The following is a 22,612-nucleotide window of genomic DNA, read 5'->3' on the forward strand; positions in this document are numbered from 1 at the left end:
TGAGGGATTTGATGAGGGATTTGAAAAGGGAAATGGAAAAGGTAGGTGAAATGTGAAAAAAATATACCTACATTTCACATAGTTTCACACACCTTTTCCCTTTCCCTTTCCAAATCCCTTCCTAAATCCCCTAACCAAACACAACTTTAGAAGTCATAAACTAATACAATTTTAGCACAAAAGTTTACTATATTAGCCACAAAATTGAGACAAACAGCACAAGCCAGAGGCATAAAGAAAAACATCTCCGCTGATTTTTTAGACCACATACTTTCCTAAACTTGTATCTAAGCAATTTAAATCAATTCGAGGCACTTGTATACCTGATTGGCTGCATATGACCTTTTTGGAGTGTTGTCTGAGTGCTCCAATCCAAGGTACTGTTCCCAAGCACCATAGACATCCCTTCTCTAAAATAAAAAAAAAAGTGAAAAATAGAAGGGAGAAAACATTAATCACCTCAAAAAAAAAATTATGCATGCACATGCATGGGAGCGTGTAATGCTTCTGCTTGCGTGTACGCAGATGAGAGAGAGAGAGAGAGAGAGAGAATTTTATGTGCACCTGAAAGCGACTGGAAACGACATCCGAATCCTGAAGGTATTCAGGACGACCCAAAGATAAAAATGTAAAATTCCACTGAGGAAAAACAGTAATTTTAGAAAAATTACAGTAAAATAATTAACCAAACACATTCTCACAGAGAATGTTGCATCATAATGTTGAAAGACAAGGTTACACAGTATACACAGTTTTGTGTGCCAAGAAAAATATTAACTGCAAGAAAAAATAAAGGAGAAATTACAACAACAAAAAAAAAACAGGGTATAACCATGAGAGAGAGACAGAGAGGGAGAGGGAATAGAAGCAACTATATCAAGATTATATATATATATAGAGAGAGAGAGAGGAGAGAGAGATGACCAGCCTTGCAAATTTGTTGAATCACAAGTTACTGGTCAGAATATGAAGATTTTTATAATATTAAAATAGAGAAAGATTCTGAAAATTTTGGACACAGGCTAATCTATTTTAACATTTTTCATTTTATGTATATCTATATTGAGTTTAATGACTAAAATACCCATCTTCCATCGATTTTACTAAATGAAAATAAGAAAATGGTTTAAACAAAAAACAAATCAAAATATTACTGTTTAAATTGACAAAATTAAAAAATTTAGATTTATTTTGTTACAAGGCTCAAACCTTTTTTTTGTAATTCTCCCAAAAATAAAAATATTATACCTTTGAAAACTCCTCTTCAGGAATCTGCAATTTCTTCTGTATGCGTACTTTGACTTCAGCCAAAGTCTCACTCTCGTGGATGACAAGGAAAAAAGGTTCCCCAAAATTCTGGACCTGCTGTTTAAAAAGGAAAAAATGACAAAGAAATATTACAATTTGTATTACTGAATCTCAGTTTACTGGTATTGTAGTTGTTCCTGGACACTGGATTTTGAAGGAAAGTTGTTGGCAGCCCATCCTTTCCACGAATGTAAATCTTTTTGACAACAGAGTCGAGCCATAGCACACGGTTCATCAAACACCAGAAACATTCTGAACCCTTAATTTTGATCGGAGCGCTCTCACAAATATGTAACAAAAGCACTCTCTCATATCCCCTGCTCCAACTACTTTATAAATGATTGGAACAATGGCAATACCGCTTTTAAATTTTCTATCAAAACAACTTACCACTTGGTTCTGAGCTGTATCTTTCATAAAATGATAAACATGAATAAGACGGTCATGAGGACCAAGGTTCTTCTCCTCCTCTGGAATCTGTTATGAGGAACAACTGTAGTCAGGAACCTCTACAAAACACTTTCCATATGACAATGTGAACCGATCCAAACAATCAAAGATCAGGAAAATTTTGCTATACCGGTCAATTCAACACAGCTAAAATGGCTTGTTGAGCTAGTGATATAATAGTATGTCAAAAGGCAAGTTAATAAAATAATGGGTAAATTACACTGACCTAACCTGTAATTTGAACTTATTACAACCTACCCCATAATTCGACAAAATTACATTGTCCTCCCTTAAATCTTTGTGATAAATTGGTCTAAAGACTAAAGCGTAAATAAGCTATTAATGAGGTATCTTTTTTTTTTTTCTTTTTTTTTTTTTTTTTTTTTTTTTTGATCAACAACAAAAGCTTTATTGATAAATCAAAAAATGAAAAGAGGATAAGGCATCCTCTTACAACAGGACAATGAGAATACAAACACAAATACCCCTAACAAGCTAAACACGGGCAAAAGCCTACATTGCACACACCGCCAACCAATCTCTAGCTTAGAAAAAAATTGGGACACTCTTAAATAAAGAGTTCCCCGACACCCAAAAAGAAGATAAGTGACAAATATATCCCACAAACAGTCCACCTCCCGGAACTTATCTTTTGCTTATGTAATGCCATATATTTTATTAAATTCACAACTTACCATTTTCTTTAAAAATAAAATCTAGCCAAATTATTTTATTTTTCATTTTTCATTTTAAATAACCTATTCAGCAAATGGTTGAACAGAAAACCATTGTCACAGTGGCACATGCTTTATCTCTGACTATGTCCCTCTGTTCCAATCCCTCCATCCTCGACTCTAACTGATCCAGCACCAACACATCCGCCGCATCTAGCCTAATGAGTCTTAGAGAATCTGCAAAGACCTCATCGACACCATCATTGCTTCCTTTCTCATCAACTGTGTAATCATGGGCAACTTCGCAAACATTCCGCTAGCTCTTGCCCCTGGTATGAGCACCAACGCATATTTTTCTCATACCCTTGTGAGCCATGAATCCAGCAGCATGTCCTACCTGAAAGCTCTTACCACCATTTCGTTGAAGGCTTTCCATCATTGAGCTTGTTCCCAAATCCCAAAATCATATAAAACCCTGACAGAGTAGATCAAAAAAACCCAACAGAAGTGTTGGAGTCGAGATGGGGTAGAGCGAGAGAAGGGGATCACAGAAGCGTTAGCAGTGGTGTTAGGCATGATGCCTGTGGTGGCTTCACTCTCACTCTCTCTATATCCAATGGCAATTGTGGTTGTTTGTTGTTTGAGAGTGGGAAGAGACAGATGACCTGGAAGAAAGAAAGAAAGAGGTTGTCGGGTTGGCAGTGGCAGCGATTGGTGGCCTTTGGTGGTTGTAGCTAGTGGCTTTTGGCTAGTTTGCAGAGCCATGAGAAAAGAGAATGAAAAGAAATGAAGGAAGAAAGGAACGTGAAGGAATGATAAAAGAGAAATTACCGGTGATGAGGAAGGGGGATGGTGGCGGTGGTCTCATGAAATGGAGGAAGAAATAAAATAGATATAATGGAGGGTAATTAAGTAAACTGAACAGTTAAGAAGAGGTCAATTTTGTCATTTGACATTAATGTCACTTAAAATACAAAACATTTTAGGGTAAAAAAGTAAATTAATCACTTCAATTAACACATTTAGAGTCTTTGTTAATGGAAGGGAAGTATCGAGTAATTTTCGTAACCTAGTGGGGCTTCTTGTATTATCTCTAAAATTCGAGGGAGGTCATTGTAACTTACCCTGAAATAATCAACATGACACCTAAAAAAAAGACAAAAGAAAGAAAAACTGGAACAAATTGAAAATATAAGAAACGAATGAAATTGAGAAGGAAAAATAACATTAAAAAGGAGAGGAAAGAAAAGGACAAAGGAGAAAAAAGTAAAGCCACCATCAACTTTGAAGAACCAATAGTTGTAAATTAGTATCTATCAATTATTAGCTCACAGTGTATTCTTACAGATTTTGGAAATCAAGAGACACAGCTACTATAATATTTTTTTCTAATTCAATGATCCTAAATATTCCTTACAATCAAAATTGAATGGAATGCATGTAGCTCCTAGATAGTTATTGGAAACACGAAAGCACAAGGTGCCCCAATGAAGGCTACGGTACGGTCTCAATCAGCTCAGCATTACCCGACAGCCCAAGCTGTTTATCGAAAGCATGGTTTCTTTCAAGTTTAGTGTTGACCTAAATCTATCTTACATGGATTCTTCTAACTGCATTAAGTACCCGTGTCAGGCACTCGACACTTGGGAAAAGATATGAAATATGTTTCTGACATATGTAGTTAGACATTCACCTAGCAAGCATATTTCGAGTCCAACAGAAAGCCAAGCATAAAACCTCCAAATTATGCATGAAATTCTCTGACACCTTATAAGCATCATTTTACCCTAGAAACTAAAAGAAGTGTATTAAAATTTATGAATATTTTCCATGTCCCCATATCTTGGACAAAAGAATTAAATGAATTAGACACTTAGATGCATACCTGCACCTGACACTCGTATCCAAGCCCAAACATAGACCTAAATAACTAGTTAGTCGAGAAAACAAACAATCAAGATGCAGGAAGCACCTTTACAAATATTGGAAGATCATTTTTGCAGAAAACTTGTATAAACAGGAAACACAAGGGACTTAATGCCACATGAATAAACCAGCTAAGGACAAAAAATTTGATTACCTCCTCTGCACGTAATGTCCAGTACTGATCATTGATATTCTCAATCTTCTCATTAAGCGGGAAAATCTGTAACATATATGGTGCAGAATAAGATCACAAAACATAGAAAAGGTCTCAGATGATGCAAGTAGTGCTAGGTACACATAATTGCTCGTGCTCAGTAAACACTATAATAATTTCACAGCTCACCAGAAATCAACCCAGAAACGTTAGGAGTTTTGGAAGTGATTTGAGAATTATAAATTGATTCTGAAAAGATTCTGGTTATATTTTATTTTTTGAAAAGATTTAACTCCATCCACCAATCATATTTTCATGCAGTCGCAGTTCAGAGAAAAAGAAACGAAGAAAAAAAGTGAAAAACTTGAACGTAGAAAGGACAGCATCAAGCATCAACCACAGACCATCTGTCAAGATGCATTCATTTCAATAAGCTCTCACCAACTTTGCTTCAGAAGTAACAGTAATAGCTTCAACATTATCTAACACCCATTTCAATGACCTATCAAATTTGCTTCAGAAAGTAACAATAATAGCTTTAACATTACTTAATACCTTGTAGATCTTGTGATAGAAAACTTCAAGCAATCTAAGTTCCACATTTGGATGAGACAGCTCAACCTGTTTCAAAATAAGGAACTACGGGGAGTGGATTCTTGTCAAATAAAACAAGTAAATTTTAGCACAATAAGTACAAAAAATATTGTCGCAGTCCAATCAATACAGCAACATCTCCATGAAAAAAAGAAGTACATGACAAGTTAGAAAGCAAAGAAAGTTGCAATGGTTACCTTCCCCTTCAGATCATTAATAACATCTCCAACAGTGCTTTGTTTTGGTAATCTAATAGTATGAATTACTACCTGAAAATAGTTAAATCAAGATTGTATGAGAGACAAAAAGCTAACATATAATGAAGAAATGACTGCTTCGATTTCACACTCACTTCGTCCTTGGTAGCATCATGGAAAGCAACTTTTAGAGTTTTCAGGCCCTGCAGTTCTGGAAGAGGGATATCCAATACCTCATAGTAGAGAATATCTGAAGTCTGTCCACAAGGGAAGAAAACTAAGCCATCAGAAAATAGTGGTTATTCTAACTATAAAAAGCAAAATAAAAAGTCTAAATGAGTGACATTACAACCTGATTGTAGTGGACCAGCATGTCTGATAGATGATCCATTCCTCGATACTTGATTGGCTGGGGTTTAGGTTGCTGAGAGTAGCAGTTATGAGATGTAAGCCTTATTTTAGACGGATCATCCAAGCCAAGATGGCGGGCTAGTCTTTCAACAACATCATCATAAGTGTAAAGCTTTGACCTAAAAAATTTACGAGGGTAACCATATTTTTTTCCCAAGTAAATTCATAAAGAAGTTAATATAACAAATAATAAACAGAATAATTAGATATACAGAATAAATTTGTATGATAGATAAGATTTAGGAAAGCTTACAGCTCGAGACAGAACTCATCCTCCTTAGGTTTCTCCAAAGAACGGAAGCGAACAACCTATGAATCATCAAATCAAGTGCAAAACTAATACTGAGGGGATCATCAGAGAAAAAATTGCAAAAAGCTGTAATTAGAATGTCGACTACATTAAAATTTTTGACATCTTCAAACACCCAATGAATGCATTGTCCTCCATTACTAATCACTTGCCCGGGGGAGGACATAGATAAAAAAATAAAATAAATAAATAAAAGATAAAAACAGTTCACTTCTTCCCTTTTCACTGTAAGTTCTTGGGGAAAAGAAAAAAACAACTCATTCTTTTGTACACCAGTCACCCAACCTGCGGGTTGGGGGGGATTAGGAAAAAATATAAAATATGTAAGTTCAACTAAACAACCATTAAAGAAATAGAATGGTGTACAGCACAAATAAACCAAACCAAACTACGCATTATGTCTCAATTAGGTGGTGTCAGCTACATAATTCTTTCCTGGCCATTCCGTTCTATCAATGGCTATATGCTTTGTTAAATTAAATATATCCATATAATTTTTTACAACTGCATTCCATGTCAGTTTAGGTTTTTCCCTCCCAAACACTTTCATTTACAACACTCTTCCTTACTATTGCATCTACAGGTTGTCATTTTGTATAACCAAACCATCTTCTTCTTAGCATGGTCTATCTCAACTCAACATCTTTAATTTATGTTACTTCTACCATTTGTCTTTTGTACTTCGACCAAATATCTATTTAACCATATCCTCATCTCAGTTACAAACTGTAAGAATTTATGTAATTGTTGATTTATTGATAGATACCAGATTGTTGATTTTGTGTTATGTATTACAACTCCTATATATGGAAGAGAAGGTGGTAGTAGGTGTAGTGTAGTGGAGATGGTGTAGTGTAGTGGAGGTGGTAGGTGAAGTGGGTGCTAGTGGAGATGGTAGGTGGAGGAGTAAATTGGTAAATTCTAACAGCCCCCCGCAAACTCAAGGAGGATAGAAACTAACCAACTTGAGTTTGGAGAGAGGAACAAAACAAGAAAATACATAAAAATAAAAAAAAGATAGGAGACACTGTATGGTCGTGTCAGACCGTTGGTGAAGACACTGAAAGGTGGTGCCATAACGTGGTAGAGGACACTGTATGGTGTGCCATAACGTTGTAGAGGACACTGGATGGTGGTGTCATAACGGTGTAGAGGACACTGGATGGTGGTGTCATAACGTGGTAGAGGACACTGTATGGTGGTGTCATAACGTTGTAGAGGACACTTTATGCTAACTGGAATCAATGTCGGGACAGTTTATGGGGTCTTGTCGGACCGTTGAAAAAGCTAACCGGAATCAAATGTCGGGACAGTTTATAGGGTCATGTCGGACCGTTGAAAAAGGCTAACCGGAATCAAATGTCGGGACAGTTTATAGGGTCTTGTCGGACCGTTGAAAAAGCTAACCGGAATCAAATGTCGGGACAGTTTATAGGGTCATGTCGGACCGTTGAAAAAGCTAACCGGAATCAAATGTCGGGACAGTTTATGGGGTCATGTCGGACCGTTGTAAAAGGCTAACCGGAATCAAATGTCGGGACAGTTTATAGGGTCATGTCGGACCGTTGGTGAAGTTGCACCCTCAAAAGGCGTGCCCAATTTTATCAAAAGGCGTGCCATCAAAAGGCGTGCCCAATTCATTAAAAGGTGTGCCGGATTCATCATGGCGAGGCACGTGAGTGCCTTGGTTGGTGCGCCCGTTTGTCGGCTGGGGGTATGAGGCGCGCGATGCGCGTGGCTGCCTCGGCTATAAGACGAAGGCTGAGGCGGAGGCAAAGGCGGAGACAAAAAACTTGCGAGAGATATTCTGAGAGTTTCGGAGAGAGATTGCTGAGAGAGATATTCTGTATCACTCTGTTGTCTGAGAAAATGGCTTCATCGTCTTCCCGCGGGCTGCTCACCCTCTTTCCCGACCTCAACGAGTCAACGAGAGAGAGAACTGGTGCGGTGGCACTGGAAACTCAACCAAGCGCCCCGGAGTTTGCCCCGTTGAACTTTCCGATGCGGTCGGTGGAGCAAAGAATGGCAGGGCAGTCAGATGTGGAGGCCAATCAGTATACTTTGAAGGCATGTGTGGAAAGCATGACGGCGGTCACAAATTTGTCGAACCGGCTGCAGAGTAGGACAAATGAGGTGCAGCATTTAAACTCCCAGCTGGCTCTGCTCCAACGCATGTATAAGGATGCGCGAGCAGAGATAAGCGTGCTAAGGGCAGAAAACAAGGAGCTGAAGCGGAAGGCCACCGTGATGTTCCGATTTGGAGGGCCGCCATATGCTGCAGTGGAAGAGTATGGGGGAGTGAACGTGTTCGGCGGCGTGAAAAACACGGAGGCAACACCGTCAAGGCCCGCTCAGGACGGAGGCAAGTAGAAGAGACCTGCAACAGAGTAGAGAAGGGAAAAGAAAAAAATCTCACTGTGGGTGTGGTTGTTTTTGTTTGGGTTGTTTTTTTTTTTTTTTTTTTTTTTTTTTGTATGTAAAATGGTGATCGGGGTGAGCCCCGACATAAATAAAATGAGTTTGGTGTGCAGTCCGTCTGCTGCTTTTTTTTTTTTTTTTTTTTTTTTTTTAACAAAGGAATATAAGGCCAAGTGACCACCTTTTAAGCTAATACACATGGTCTGCTTCACGCGTGACAAAACCACCGCCACCTTTATCCCCATTGGCCGAGGTGGTTTTTATTGTATGTGGGCGAAAATAAAATAAAAAAAAGAAAGTGGGGGTGGTGTGGTGTGTAAAGCGTGAAGGGATGAGAGAGAGGAATAAAGTGTGTTTTCAAAAAAAAAATTAGAGAGAGTAGTGTGCTTTTGTGCTTGCATGTGTGTGTACAGCTGTGTGTTCTCCGAGAGGGAGAGAAGAGGAGATAGGATGTGTGGGTGGATCCCTTGACAGAGAGAGCAAGTTGCCGAGATGGGTTGGCTGTTTTTGTTTGTTTATGTTTGTGTTGGGTATATCAAGTAGCCAGACCCAGCTAGAGAGAGCTGATCGGAACCGGTGATGGAGAGTTGGTCGGAGAAGAAGCCGGAGACGGAGATGAAAAGAGAGCACCAGATCACCCAGAAGTGTATCCCAAAGAAATACCATGCCATTCATCCTGTGGTGGTGTCCAAGCCGGTGTTTGGTTGACGACGGTGGCAGACGGGAAGAAGGACAGAAGTCCTGCGATGCTGGTTGAACCTGATAATACGGGAAGAAGGAGAGAAGGCCAGCTCTTGGATACGAGCTTGAATGTGAGGAGAGGCTTGGCTGGTAGCCGTAGGAGTTGGGCCAAATAGCTTGATGCCTTGTGCTCCTCCATGATGAACATCCGCCATGGAGAGAGAGAGAAAATGTTGAGAGAGAGCAGCGGAGTGAAGGTATGGGTAGAGGTCCGGCGGGCGGCCAAGGCGAGGCTGCCGCCCGCCGGTGAAGCAGAATTATTAGCTTCTCAACCTTGCTCTGATACCATGTAAGAATTTATGTAATTGTTGATTTATTGATAGATACCAGATTGTTGATTTTGTGTTATGTATTACAACTCCTATATATGGAAGAGAAGGTGGTAGTAGGTGTAGTGTAGTGGAGATGGTGTAGTGTAGTGGAGGTGGTAGGTGAAGTGGGTGCTAGTGGAGATGGTAGGTGGAGGAGTAAATTGGTAAATTCTAACACAAACATTTTATGAACGTATTATTTCTTAGTGTAGACAGAGAAACATGGGGTTTTTGTTGCCCATTGATTTGGGGGTTGTAGGACTATGGGCAGCAAGCGATGGTGGAACTATGGGAAGTAGGTGACAGTGGTGCTTTGGGGGTTGTGAGAGGTGCATTATGTGACATAATAAAAAATTTGAGTATTCACGTGTCTAATCGGGTATAGGTTCGGACACATATCCAACACTCTTACTCTTGTCATATCCGGTGGACACATGAACCTTGTGAAATATATAAGAGTCCATGTAACATGAGTTTGCATCCATGTAACTTTGTGGGATACCAATTTTAGCCATTTGGATTCCTTCCGGAATGTCGAGTTTGTGGGCAATCAAAAAATAAAAGGAATTCACTGGCTTGTGAGCTTGGATTTTTGTGACATAATGTTAACTAGTGGTTGAGTCAGTATTTAATTGTGGCTCAATAAATTTCAAAGGTTTGGCATGTGAGAGCCTCCAAAGAGTCCTATACGCTTGACCTTGTATATCAGAAAATTTGGCATGCTCACAATGTTGCATAAAAGCTCTAAGATAATGATGTCACATTGTTAAGGCTCATGGAATACCTGACGATTATGCACATATTCCAGAAATGAAGGAACATCAGGATAGCGGCATTGTTCACTATCAACTTGAGTGGATTTCTGAAAGCAAATGATGTCACCATCTTCAAGCTGCAGAAGATTTAGGTGAATATTTCCTTTCAGCTAGTCATGGTTAATGCATATCCGACCACCAAAAAAAAAGAATAGGCTATACACACCAGAGCAGAATGTACAAGCAAAAACAGCTCACAATTGATCATGTTCATACCTGACTACCACGAAAGGTGAGCTTCTTGTCAATGCGTTCACACATGACATTAGGTTCAAATTTTATTTCCTGAACATTAAAGGGGATGCATAAGATGACTGCCTGAACTAAATCTGTTGCTATGTGACCAGGCAAGGGAGCAAGAAAATTGTAGTCAATCTACTAAAATAACATAACTGACCTCAAAGAGTTCAATTTCTTCATCAGGACTGAATCCAGCCAACTCATTTAACTTTGTCAATATTTCTGCTGGCTTGCCATTCGACTTCACAAACAACCGCCCAACATACCTGACAACAGGGGGGAAAAATGAAAAAAAATAAGCCTCAGTAACTACCCGAAAAGGGAAACAAAGGGGCCTTGGTAATTACATGCAATTCCAACCCAAGGAAAGAAATGTTTAAGTACCTAAGCTCCTCTTTCAGAGGGTCATAAAGTTTGAAAAAAAGAAGAATCTCCTCTTTGCTCTTCAAAGGTGGAGGAATCGGCCGCAAATCCTGCATAGTGTGCACATCATATTCAACATCTAGAGTTCCATGTGCATATCATAAAACTCATACGACTTAACCAAAACAGAAGTCCATAATAAACAATGTGAGTAACCAGTGCCAAAAAAATGAAATAGACTTTACCTGTCCACTTTCCACTTCTAAGAACAATTTTAGCTCTGCATTATTTGCCTTGTTGGATACCTCTCTCAATTGTCCAACCTAGAATGCATTGAAGGGATTTTAAAACCCACACCAGTTTAGTCAAGATACACTTTAAACAGAATGCATGAAAGATGTCATCTTAGCATGCTAGGGGGAGGAGATCAGAAAATGACACAACGATACAGAACCGTAAGGATATCATCATCAATTATAGAGTGACTCAAATATGCATATTCCCTCCCTGCTCCTCAAAGAGCATAGAATACTTGAAAACATAATTATTTAAGGGGATTGGACTACTCAGTAAAACAAAAATTCACTGCTGAAGTATAGATAGCTATTTTCCTTCGAAGTATGAAGGATGCAAATTAACTTGCAAGACTTGCCAGTGTGCACACCAGACACTACACAACCACAGAGAGAGTAGGGGAAAACAGTTTACTCATCCATAAAAGATGGTGTATTTACTGAATAAACACACCCGGCCATATTTACTGAATAAACAGGCAACTTAACTGGAAAAAAACAGAAGCATCTATTTATGCAACAAATTTGAGTTTTTAAGAGGTTGCTAATAAAAAACAACACATGTCTGAGAAATCTCTCTGTTTGGTTGAGTTTTCAAAATCTATTTTCTATTTTGAGGAAGAAAAAAAAAAAAAAAAACTAGTTTAATGAAAATAAACACCAAAAAATTATTCTCAAATTATAAATAATCAATTTTTCCCAAACAAGAGAAAATCATATGGAAATGAACAGTGCTTTTATTTTTTCAGTTTTTTTACCAAACTAGTTTTTAGGTTTTTTAGTTTTTTTTAGGAAAAAAAATACAGAAAACAGATTTTGAAAACTTAAACAAAAATTTCAAAACTTAGTTGCAGGAATGTCCTAGAATTGACAAATCCACTCCAAAACTATGATTCCACGATTCAAAACAAAATCCAGTTATCATCACACTTGCATCAAGAAAGAACAGGGTTTCCAACTAAGATGAAATCTCTCGAACATATGAATTCCAAAAAAATAAAAAGAAAAACTACCACACAAGAGAAATTTTGTAGAGGCTATCAGATTATAGTAAAAAAATAACTCAAATTTATTCTAGTACTTGTATTTATGTAACATTTACTTATAACAATTTGTAGTCAACACCAATCTCCAATATTTATTCATATTATATATATATATATATATATCACAAAACAAAAACAAAAATAGATTTACAACATCTTAATATATTTACATATATAGGCCTTGTTTGGCATAAACTAAAAAAGCCAAAAAGCCAAAAAAGCCAAAAAGCCAAAAAAGTCAAAAAGTCACTATTCTATTTAAGTCACATCATCTTATTTAAGTCACATCACCTCTCTACCACATCACTTCAAACACAACCCATACCCAACCCATATTTCATAAAAAGTCAAAAAGTGTACTTATTTAGATCATCCCAAACAACCCCATAATATAATATTATAAACGCCCCAATAGGCACTATCAACCTTAGACTCTTCTATGTGCCCCACCCCCGCTTCCGCTTTATGCAACTAAATTTCAGACTGCAGGAAACCTGGATTCAAATTGCTACCAGAAAAAATAAAATTACCCAACCATAAGTAACAAAACTCCATAGAGAACTTGAAATGACTCGATTACATGAGTTCATGGGACCCTAAAACTCAGCCAAGTGGCATTATAAAATTGTGTCGAAGGCATCAAGGCTCAATTCAGCCACAAGCGTCAAATACTTCAAGCTCTTTTACAAACGTGAATGCATTTGTCTGCATCAAAACAACATATATTGGCAAAACAAGGAATTGGAATTGCACAAGAAACTATTCATTAATTATCCAGAAGCTTTTAAAGGTAAAAGCATTAGGTGAACCATTTTCTTACCAGCAAAGCAAGGAAAAAACTTAAGGCATAAATTTTTTGTTCTGAAAATTTCAAAACTATCCCATATAAACAGTTACTTAAAATGTGAATAAAAAAAGGGCAATGTTGAGAACCAATGCTTTTTAATTTGAATTTGAGTGCATTAATTGCATGTCCACTTAAAAATTTGAAATTCCCAAAAGAGATAACATTGTGGGATGGAGGGAGGGAGAATATAAGAATGATTCTTTGCAAATGAATGGCTCTAACAGCCACCCTAAATTCATCCAATCAGAATAACCAAAAACACAGCTTGTTTCTCAACGTTAATGATAGCCTATATAGTGTAACAGGATATACTTGTCAAGAACACATGACTGGGATTTTAGTTACTATAAGATTTTTAAAAAAGAATGACGCCTTTACACCCCTGTATACTGCACCCCTCTTCCCAAACAACCGAGGCCAATGATTTTTCTGCCATAACCATTGCACCCTACTCCTCCAATTTCTCCCATTTCCAGCCCCCAAGACTTCCCCCGTTAGAGCCCCAGATTCCTGCAACAATCCATCCCTTTCTGTAATCAAATCTTCCCCACCCCCAAAATTTCCCAAGCCCCTTACCTTCTACCTCATCTGGACAAACTTCTCATTCAGATGTTCACCTGACATTGCCAGGGTCTTTCCCCCCATCCTTGCAACTCTCAGGTAAGCTCCCAATCCAAAAGCCTATTAGTTTTCTTCTGTAAAACAGATGAGGGGCATTTTCTTTAGGCCCCAATATAATTGAGCCGACTAAAGAAACCTCCCTCTTCTTACCTCCAAGTTCCACATCAATGTTTTGAACTGCCCCTACCAACTTGGTCCACTAATTGCACTAGAGATGGGCGCTCCCAACCAACTCTAATGAAACCCACCACCAACGGGCCACGTAGGCCCTCATCATAAACAATAATGATATTGTTTGCTTTGCCAGGGCTCACGGCTTTAAAACAAGCCGTCACTAGGAAGGGATGTAAACCATGAGACAATGAATATTTTAAAACATCAAAGGGCAAAACATGAGAGAATGAAGGTGCAACAAAGCATGGTTAACTTGGGGAAAAGCAAGAGTCATGTAAAACTGATGATAAACAAATCAATAAACACACATATTGTTAAGGTGCATCAAAGCAAGAGCGAGTCTTGGAGTCCTGCACGATGGAGTTGTGGAAGTAACTCAAAAAAAATAATAACAACAATTAAATAAAAAATGAAAAATGCATAAAGAAGTATACTGAAAGACAATAAAAGATGCAAAGTCAGAAAGTCTTTACGGATTGAACTTCCTCTTGAGGTGTCAACGGGCGATTTGGACGGTATGTGTGGTTTTGACGCTTTGCCCAAAGCCAGAAACGTTGAAATTGCACGGGTACACCAAACTCTTTGGCAACTTCCTCCTGGATATGAACTTAATATTATTAGTGCTATATGAGGAGCACCCTTGCTTATAGTAACATCATAGATTCAACAAAGCATCGTTCAATAATTATACACAGAAGCAATGACATACATGTTTGACTCAAGTCAAAAGTGTTGGCTTGCACATGCGTAACCAGACTCACTTGCTGTTTATTATTACTTCGAAATATTTTATCCTAAAAATAGACCATAGAGTAAATTTTCAGATTTCATTCCTTAAAAGTTTTTCAGAAAATGGCAAAATGCCTATCAAAAGTAAGAAGAACTCAATTCAACTCAACAAAACCTTTCCACATATTTTATAATTTTCTACATTAACTACTAAAACTTCCATTCATAAACATAAAATAAAAAAAACACTTTTATTTCTATTTTAAAGAAATTATGAAATTTGTTTCATACACTTAATCCATTCCCTCACCTTCCCCCTATTTTTGGGAACAACGATATGGAAAATGCGTCCATTTTACGTTATTCCCACACCACTTCTTTATAAATGCACTTCAAATTTTGTTTTCTAGTGCGCATAGAAATCATGTCCAATGTTTATTAAACTGCACCAGACCGGAAGGTTCAATTAGTTGACCCGTCGACCGGCCCAAGTTCCGGTCCAGATGCACCCCCAAACCCGTTTAAGACTCTGAACCATGGTTATCAGAATCCCAATCCGGATCTTACGATCCTACGATCTTACGATCCATTTGAGTACAATCGATCCGGATCATGTAAAAAACTCTTTGTAGGTAGGATCTTTCGATCCTAGTAGTGGGATCTTATAGGATCGTGGAATCCCAATCCGAATCCGATCCTATCCGATCCAATTTATAAGCCTTGTTTTGTATTGTATGACATATTTTGTTGTAAATTTTATGTTTGTTGTCTAAATACCAATTTATGTCGTCAAAATAAATATTAAAAATTAAGTAGTATTGAATCAAATAGATTAAGAAAAACGAACTAGGAAACAAACATTCAAATATTGCAGTAATTTAAGAAAATTAAATAGTCGGAAAAACAAACTTAGCTTTAGCGAAGTCTAAGAATGGTAAGATGATTGCAACTTTATCCTAATTTCTGGAGAAATTATTTTTGTGACTCGAATCCGCTCCACTAGGGATGCTAACGACAAACCTTATCATTCGACTAAGCTACTCTTTTGAGTTCTTAATCTATTTTCATTTCCAATATTGTTAAATATTTTTTCTTCACTTTTTATGCATTATTGTACATTGTAAAGTATTTTGTTATAGAATTCTTCTTCTTCTTCACCTTCTTTTTTGATAAAATACAGAACTTTTACCGTCGGGTTTTCTATTGCATAATATTATATGTACATTTTACATGGAGTATTATATTTTTCACAATATCTTCACTTCTTTTTAATAGAATATAAGTTCATTTTGTGTATACTTTATAAGAAATATTTATTTAAATTAAATTATTATGTAATTTGTCTTTTTCGGTAGGATCTTACGATCCTCGATCCGATTCTACGATCCGATCCTATAAACACCTCCAACGATCCAACGTAGGATCCCGATTTTAACAACCTTGCTCTGAACCGGTCTATTTTTGTTAAACCAGAAAAACCCACAGTTAAACCGGCTACCTGGCTGAACCGGTAGTCAGGTGACAAAACCAACAGCGCTGGAAGCCCAAAGAAGCACCACATGCATGATTATGAAAATTGCAAAAATGCTGTTACCAAGGTTTGAGCATTGGACCTTCCGCATAGTCTCCAACACTTCCACCACCGAGCTACAATGATGCTTCATTAATACTTTGTACTACTTAAAGTATTTATTAACTTCAATTTATTATCTCAAAGTAAATCTTATTTTATTTAAAATAATCAGTATAAATATATTTTATAAATATATATAGTCATTAAATATAATTATGTAAATATATATCTTAAAATATAAAATTAATATAAATGAAACTATTTAAATACTTATATTCTCTATTTAAGTATAATTTTAAATATATTTATGAGGTAATTATGACATCACGGTTTGATTCCGGTTGACCCAACAGTTGAACCAATGACCCTTGACCCTCCATTTTCCGGTTTGATCAACGGTTCGGGTTTCAAAACATTGATCATGTCATGTGTAATTTTAGACACTAAAGATCAATTTTCAAATGAATTATTGATGCAATCAAAAATCTGAAATCGAGAGAGAGAGAGAGAGAACAAATCCCGAATTAGGGGGTACACCCTTAAGGGTTACAGAGAGAAACTAAGGCTCTATTTGGTAGAGCTTTCTAAATTTAATTCCACCCTTTGCTTTTACTGTGATGTTTGGTTAGCGTTTTCAAAAATTGATTCCACACCCATTTTGAAAACAAGTCTACCCAGTCACCCTCCCGGACGTTAGGCCAACCGGTTGACCAAAATAGTGTTCGGTTTTTTTTTTTTTTGGCACCTATTATTTTTATATTTGAAATAAAAATATTTTCGGAATTTTTTTAAATTTTTTATGAGCTTTGAATAGAATTTTGAATTTGCATGTTTGGTTATGAGTTGTAAGTTTTTTAATCAAATATCATATGTCAAATCAAAAATTTCAAACTTAATTCAACACTCTTTTCAAAACTCATAACCAAACAAATTTTTCACACTCAAACCATAATTCCAAAACTCACAAACTCAAAATACAACTCTATTCTCAAATCATAATTCTAAAACTCTACCAAACGCTACCTAAAGCTCTACTCCAATAAATATGTATATTCTTCAATCAAAAACTAAGCACAAATGAAATTACATCGCATATTTATAGGCCAAGGCCACTAATAGCCTAACTAATAGAACACGTAGTAGAGAACTTAAGACACTTAAGCATAGAGCTAAGCATAGAACTCATTTTGACACTTACCGTATATATTCTACTACAACAGCACTCCTCCTCTTGAAGAAACTTGTCCTCGAGTTTAAGCAATAATTGAGTGAGCTCAATGCAATACCATGCATATAAACCTTAGGCGAGGAATAGGTGATGAATCTCTGTGCTCAACATGAACATGAATCTCACAACTCATCCTTCTACGAATACATTGTACTGCTTCCTTGGTGAAACAACCATAGGCGCACAACTGACAAGTCCCATCATGTCCATAAAAATCATGTCGCTAAAGCTTAGACAGACTCCCATTTTCCTAAGCCTCTTCAGCTCTGACCCGTAGACTAGTGCAAACAAGTACTCATCTTGCCGGGACGAGACCACTAAGTTGGCAAATGACATCTTCCAAAACAAGGTTGAGGGATGTGACAAGTTGACAGGATTGACTATGCATCCACTAGAAAAGAACAACTTGAGAGAAACTGATCACGAGCTAGAATTCAACACCACACTCCTTTCCTTCCTCCAGACACAATTGCTAAAAGCAATCTACTTAACTCAAAAACAACTTCCTAAGAGGAATAAAGGAATACCAAACATACAACTTCAAAGAAGCTCTTTGAAGCTAGCAAAGTTACCACTACCTACTTGCAAGAGGTTGCAATTACTACACCATTTCTAAAGCAACAACTGATCTAGTCATTTGTTTCATCTCATATCGATGATTTTGATTTTGAATAACATCATTCCTTCCTATTGATAGATATGCACCAACATCATCACTAATGTTCATAGCATAAACTCTGCCCTCTACCTCTTTGAGCCATCCAAACAAAGCACAAACACTCTGACTGAATCAAAGAGGAAAATCTGCAGAAGTGAACCGAAGTCGAACCACAATCGAACCAAACTCAAGCCACTCACAAGATCTAAACTAATCAAATACACACCAGTCAAAATCAAACCAATTCGAATACAAATCTAAGAGAATCAAACCAAATCGCATCAAAGATGGCTTCAATTAGGCTTTAAGAACACAAAAGGAAGGATCGAAGACATTCTAACCAAATTTGAGGGATTTTGAACTAGATCTGAGGGGAATTGAACCAAACTTGAGATCTCTTAATTCTCAATCTCACTAATCAAACTCAGATGCAGAGAACTGTGAGACAATCAAACCACACAAAATAGTTAATTGGCTCTATAAATCATTCACAATGCTCGATCAACAGTCAATTTGAGATCACGATTCGAATCGAAGTTCAAAATAACGAATTAGAGTGCCATCATAGCTTTTTGCATCAGATCTGGGTTTTATTTTTTTGGAGGCTTAGGGTTTCCAGCAACAACATAAGGTTTGAAATGAGATTTTGCACTATACGTTGTTCAGTTAGGGTTTGAAACCTAATTGAAACCTAGATTCTTGTTTGAGTTGATGCAGCTAGGGTTGAAAATGATCCAAACTCAAATCACAACTATGAGTCAAGCTTCAAACAAAGTTAAATAGGTGCCAAATGATCTAATCGAAGGTCGCGACTACAAAACGAGGCCAGACCGGAGGTAAAACATCTAGTTAAGGTTCAAAATTGTTAGTTGAGATGAGATCAAGTTTGAAAATCCACAGACAGAAGTCGTGATTCAACTTCAATCACTGAGAGCTACGATTCAACTTGCAAAACCAATTTCTGACTTCGAAACACCCCAACTAGGTTTCATGACTCCAAATCGAGATGTAATCCCATTTTCGGGACTTCAATCTACATCGAGATCAAGTCGCGAAGCGGACATCACGATCGCGACAAGTTCCAGATCTGGTATTCTGAGTTCACAACTTTGTAAAGGCTACAGGTAGCAACAATAGATTGGATTAGGTCAATGAGGAACCAGTGGCCGATTCAACTTCTAATCCAGACGTGAATCTGTTGAAGCAACCAATTAGGGCTTGCATGCAAGGACTGGTAACGTTCCTCCTATCTGATTGGTGAATTTAGCTTCAATTTGGAACAATTAGATATAGAATCTGAAGCTCTGATACCAAATTGATGCAATCAAGAATCTAAAATCAAGCGAGAGAGAACAAATCCCCAATTAGGGGGTAAGACCCTAAGGGGTTAGAGAGAGAACCCAAAGTACAAATGAAATTACATCACAAATCTATAGACCAAGACCACTAATAGCCTAACTAATAGAAGACTTAGTAGAGAACTGAAGACACTTGAGCATAGAACTCAAATTGACACTTTTGAGAAAAAGCTATTTTAGTAACTTCATAGTTTTTTGGCTAAAATATGAGGTAAAAGAAACTACAATGTTTGGGGTAACTTTTTGATTTTTTACAAAAAGATGTGCAAAAAATAGAGAGAAAAGGGAATCTTTGACTTTTTTTATATAGATTGTTGACTTTTTGATTTTTTTAGTAATTTTTTGGCTTTTAGGCTAAAAGTTGAATTTGCCAAACGAGGTCTTACCCTATATATTCTACTACATCAATTATAAAGAAGTGGAGTGGGAATAACATTTCCCAAAATATACCACATTTATAATTGTTATCTTAAATATTAGTTTATGAGCAGTTCAAAACATTTTAAAATATTAAATAGTTTATAGAGGCACCATAAATCAATTAGATATTAACAAATGTACCAAAATCTTAGTGCTCAAATTATTTAGAAAGAGTGTTAGTTTAATATTCCCAAAATATGTAATATTCACTTTATGAATTACTTGAATATGTCACATTATTGCCAAAGAATAAATAATTCTCTAAGAAACTAGTACTTTTGATCATTCACTAAGAAAATAGAGCTTTTGATCAATTATACATTTAGGCATTTCCACAAATTCACGATCCGTTTTGTGTGTCTATGGCTCTAAGCAATAGATATGTGTGTGAGCCCAAGTGTCCGAAGCATATCCATTTCTATAAATATATTAAAAAAAAGATAACTAGACACATTTGGACACGTGCCCAATGCATCTTAGAAGTGTTTATGCTTCTTAGATGTGCATTAACTTGAGGAGGGCTCTTAGGTGCCACAGTCAAAGAAATGGGGGAAAAGAATACCTTGAACCAAGCTTCAATTGCCCATTCATGCAATAAACAGATTACTTTAAACAAACTTACAAAATCAAATCCACTGCATTCTTCTTCTTTCTAAGAAAATAAAGACAGAACAATCCTACCAATAGACAAAATCATTCATTTACTTTTCTCAGACATGAACCTTCAAACAAGTTAACTTATATCAGGAGGCAGATATATGATCAAATACCAAATAAACCAATATTCAACAAAGACAACTCATCTAAACCTAACCAAATTCAATGACATCAAAATCATAGAGAATACCTTGAAAAGGTTGAAAGGTGTCTGTTTCTGGATACGAAAACTACGAACTTTGTCATGATCCACAAGATCAAAATATACATCCCTTCCAAGCTGTTCAAGAAGGTCCTCATCACGAGCAACCTGAGGAATCAAATAACTGATTTAGCAAACAATATTCCATAAGGCAGATGCATAATTGGCAAAAAAGTAACAACTTTAAGGGGAGAGTTTAGGTCTTTGTAACCTTTATGATGGTATAAAGATGTGCCTCTGCTTTTTCCTTTCTCTTTTGCTCTTTTTCTTCTTGTTCTTTCTTCAACCTTATCTTGAATTTGATGTCCACAGATCCCAGTATAATTTATTGGGGAGAACAATATCAGGAACTCAAATCACAAGAACAATTCAAAAATCTTACCCTAAGGTGTTCGGCTATGTCCTTTTCATCGACATTACATATTATTTTCTCCTTATCACTTTCGCGTATATACACAAGCATATATGCATTAGAGTATTTTGTAAACTTAAATGGAGAGTTGTTGAACCCAGGATTTGTCTGTGGTAGCTGTTGGATACAAGCATAGTACAGAACAGACAGTAGTTAAATTGAAGATTAGGATAACCTAGACCAGAAAACTTAGATTTCATAACTGTACAAAGGGTTACCTCTTCCTCACCACCATACTGCTCCTCCAATGCCCTCTTCATGTCCTCTTTTGTTACCCGTTCATCATCAAATTTAAACCTGTATGCACCCAACTTGCAGTGAATTCTGACGTAACCAAATGGTAACAACTTAAAAGATGATTCACTATATCAATAATTTGAAAGCTAACCTCAAAACAAAGTATAAGTACTTGCTAAACAATACTAAAGCAGTGATAAAAAAAGTCTTCAAAATGCCAACGAGTACAAAGGAACACAAAGAAAGGTAGAGTATAGCACAAAACAATGTTGTTGTGCCAACAATCGACCAATCACGCAAACATTATTACAAATATTTATTTCCTTCAAACTATGAAGCACATACACCTCACCAGTGGCCGCATATTGGTATCCAACATATATCGGACATGAAACACCCTCTGAACATGTAGTGGACATGCTAGAGGAAATGTCCCAAAAAAAAAATATTTAAATTCCACTCGGGCACACTGGAGATGCGCTTGGGACACGTTAGGGACAAGCTCGCGACACATTCAACAAGAAAGAAAACAGTTTTTTTTTTTTTCCTTACATTTGTTGTGGGTAACCTAACTATTTGAATGTGAAAAAAAAAAAAAAATTAAATAGTGGATAAACTGCTTAATGAAATGTATAATTATTAATTTTTTATTGTTATGATATAAACCACTATAACCAGCAAAGAAAAATTTAGATTTCTTTTTTTTTATTTAAAAAAAAAAAAAAAAACTTGTGGGTCACTTATTGATCTTTATGGTGCTTCCTCTATCAATTAGATTCGTTGTCCAAAGAATATGGCAGCTAGGCATATCTATTTCTTCATATTTTGGCTTCTATGAAGTTTCTTTCATTATAAAAATTGTTGTTTTAGACGATGTATGATTTGCAACTTTATTTTATCACTTTAACATTTTTGATGGAATGCTATTGTTATTATATCTAGATGTTTAAGCCAAGGATGGAATATGTGGGTTTTCAATTTTAGTTAGTGTTATGTTGCATTTTTTCATTATCTTTAAATAAAATATTAAAAAATATATGACACATAATAAATAGTCAGGCAACAATGCCACAAACTCATTTTATGCTTCCATGCACATTATATCAGTCTGTCATTTTACCCTCAGTCTCTCTTTTTGCCACTCTCACTCTCTTTCTCCCTCTTCAGTCTTACATTCTCTCTACAAATCAAACCACCCATACATATGCACTAACACTCCATTCATCAATCAAACTACATTCCTCA

At 36.6% G+C, this 22,612-nt stretch overlaps 1 protein-coding gene across 19 annotated transcripts in view; it reads right to left on the reverse strand.

Annotated features, from left to right (window-relative positions):
• Positions 1-22,612, reverse strand: part of LOC145789295 (ubiquitin C-terminal hydrolase 12-like) — a 40,829-nt gene that overhangs the window by 612 nt on the left and 17,605 nt on the right. For 2 of the 19 annotated variants that reach the window (XM_082911486.1, XM_082911487.1), the window contains exons 9-28: positions 21,349-21,427; positions 21,101-21,247; positions 20,930-21,010; positions 20,707-20,826; positions 14,367-14,489; positions 11,158-11,235; positions 10,934-11,022; positions 10,707-10,815; positions 10,526-10,594; positions 10,279-10,386; positions 5,968-6,023; positions 5,656-5,833; positions 5,459-5,560; positions 5,304-5,375; positions 5,068-5,151; positions 4,513-4,578; positions 1,699-1,785; positions 1,249-1,365; positions 565-639; positions 324-410 (exon numbers count right to left, since the gene is read on the reverse strand). In XM_082911486.1, the coding sequence (XP_082767612.1) occupies positions 324-410; positions 565-639; positions 1,249-1,365; positions 1,699-1,785; positions 4,513-4,578; positions 5,068-5,151; positions 5,304-5,375; positions 5,459-5,560; positions 5,656-5,833; positions 5,968-6,023; positions 10,279-10,386; positions 10,526-10,594; positions 10,707-10,815; positions 10,934-11,022; positions 11,158-11,235; positions 14,367-14,489; positions 20,707-20,826; positions 20,930-21,010; positions 21,101-21,247; positions 21,349-21,427 (1,927 nt within the window). Of the gene's footprint in view, positions 1-323; positions 411-564; positions 640-720; positions 778-1,248; positions 1,626-1,698; positions 1,786-4,512; positions 4,579-5,067; positions 5,152-5,303; positions 5,376-5,458; positions 5,561-5,655; positions 5,834-5,967; positions 6,024-10,278; positions 10,387-10,525; positions 10,595-10,706; positions 10,816-10,933; positions 11,023-11,157; positions 11,236-14,366; positions 14,490-20,706; positions 20,827-20,929; positions 21,011-21,100; positions 21,248-21,348; positions 21,428-22,612 lie in introns of those variants that run through there. The other 17 variants (XM_082911491.1, XM_082911488.1, XM_082911489.1 and 14 more) reach the window with 17 other exon arrangements.

This window comes from Camellia sinensis, unplaced genomic scaffold (genome assembly GCF_055761805.1).
Source record: "Camellia sinensis isolate YWXY unplaced genomic scaffold, ASM5576180v1 Unanchor12, whole genome shotgun sequence".
Classification (NCBI taxonomy): domain Eukaryota; kingdom Viridiplantae; phylum Streptophyta; class Magnoliopsida; order Ericales; family Theaceae; genus Camellia; species Camellia sinensis.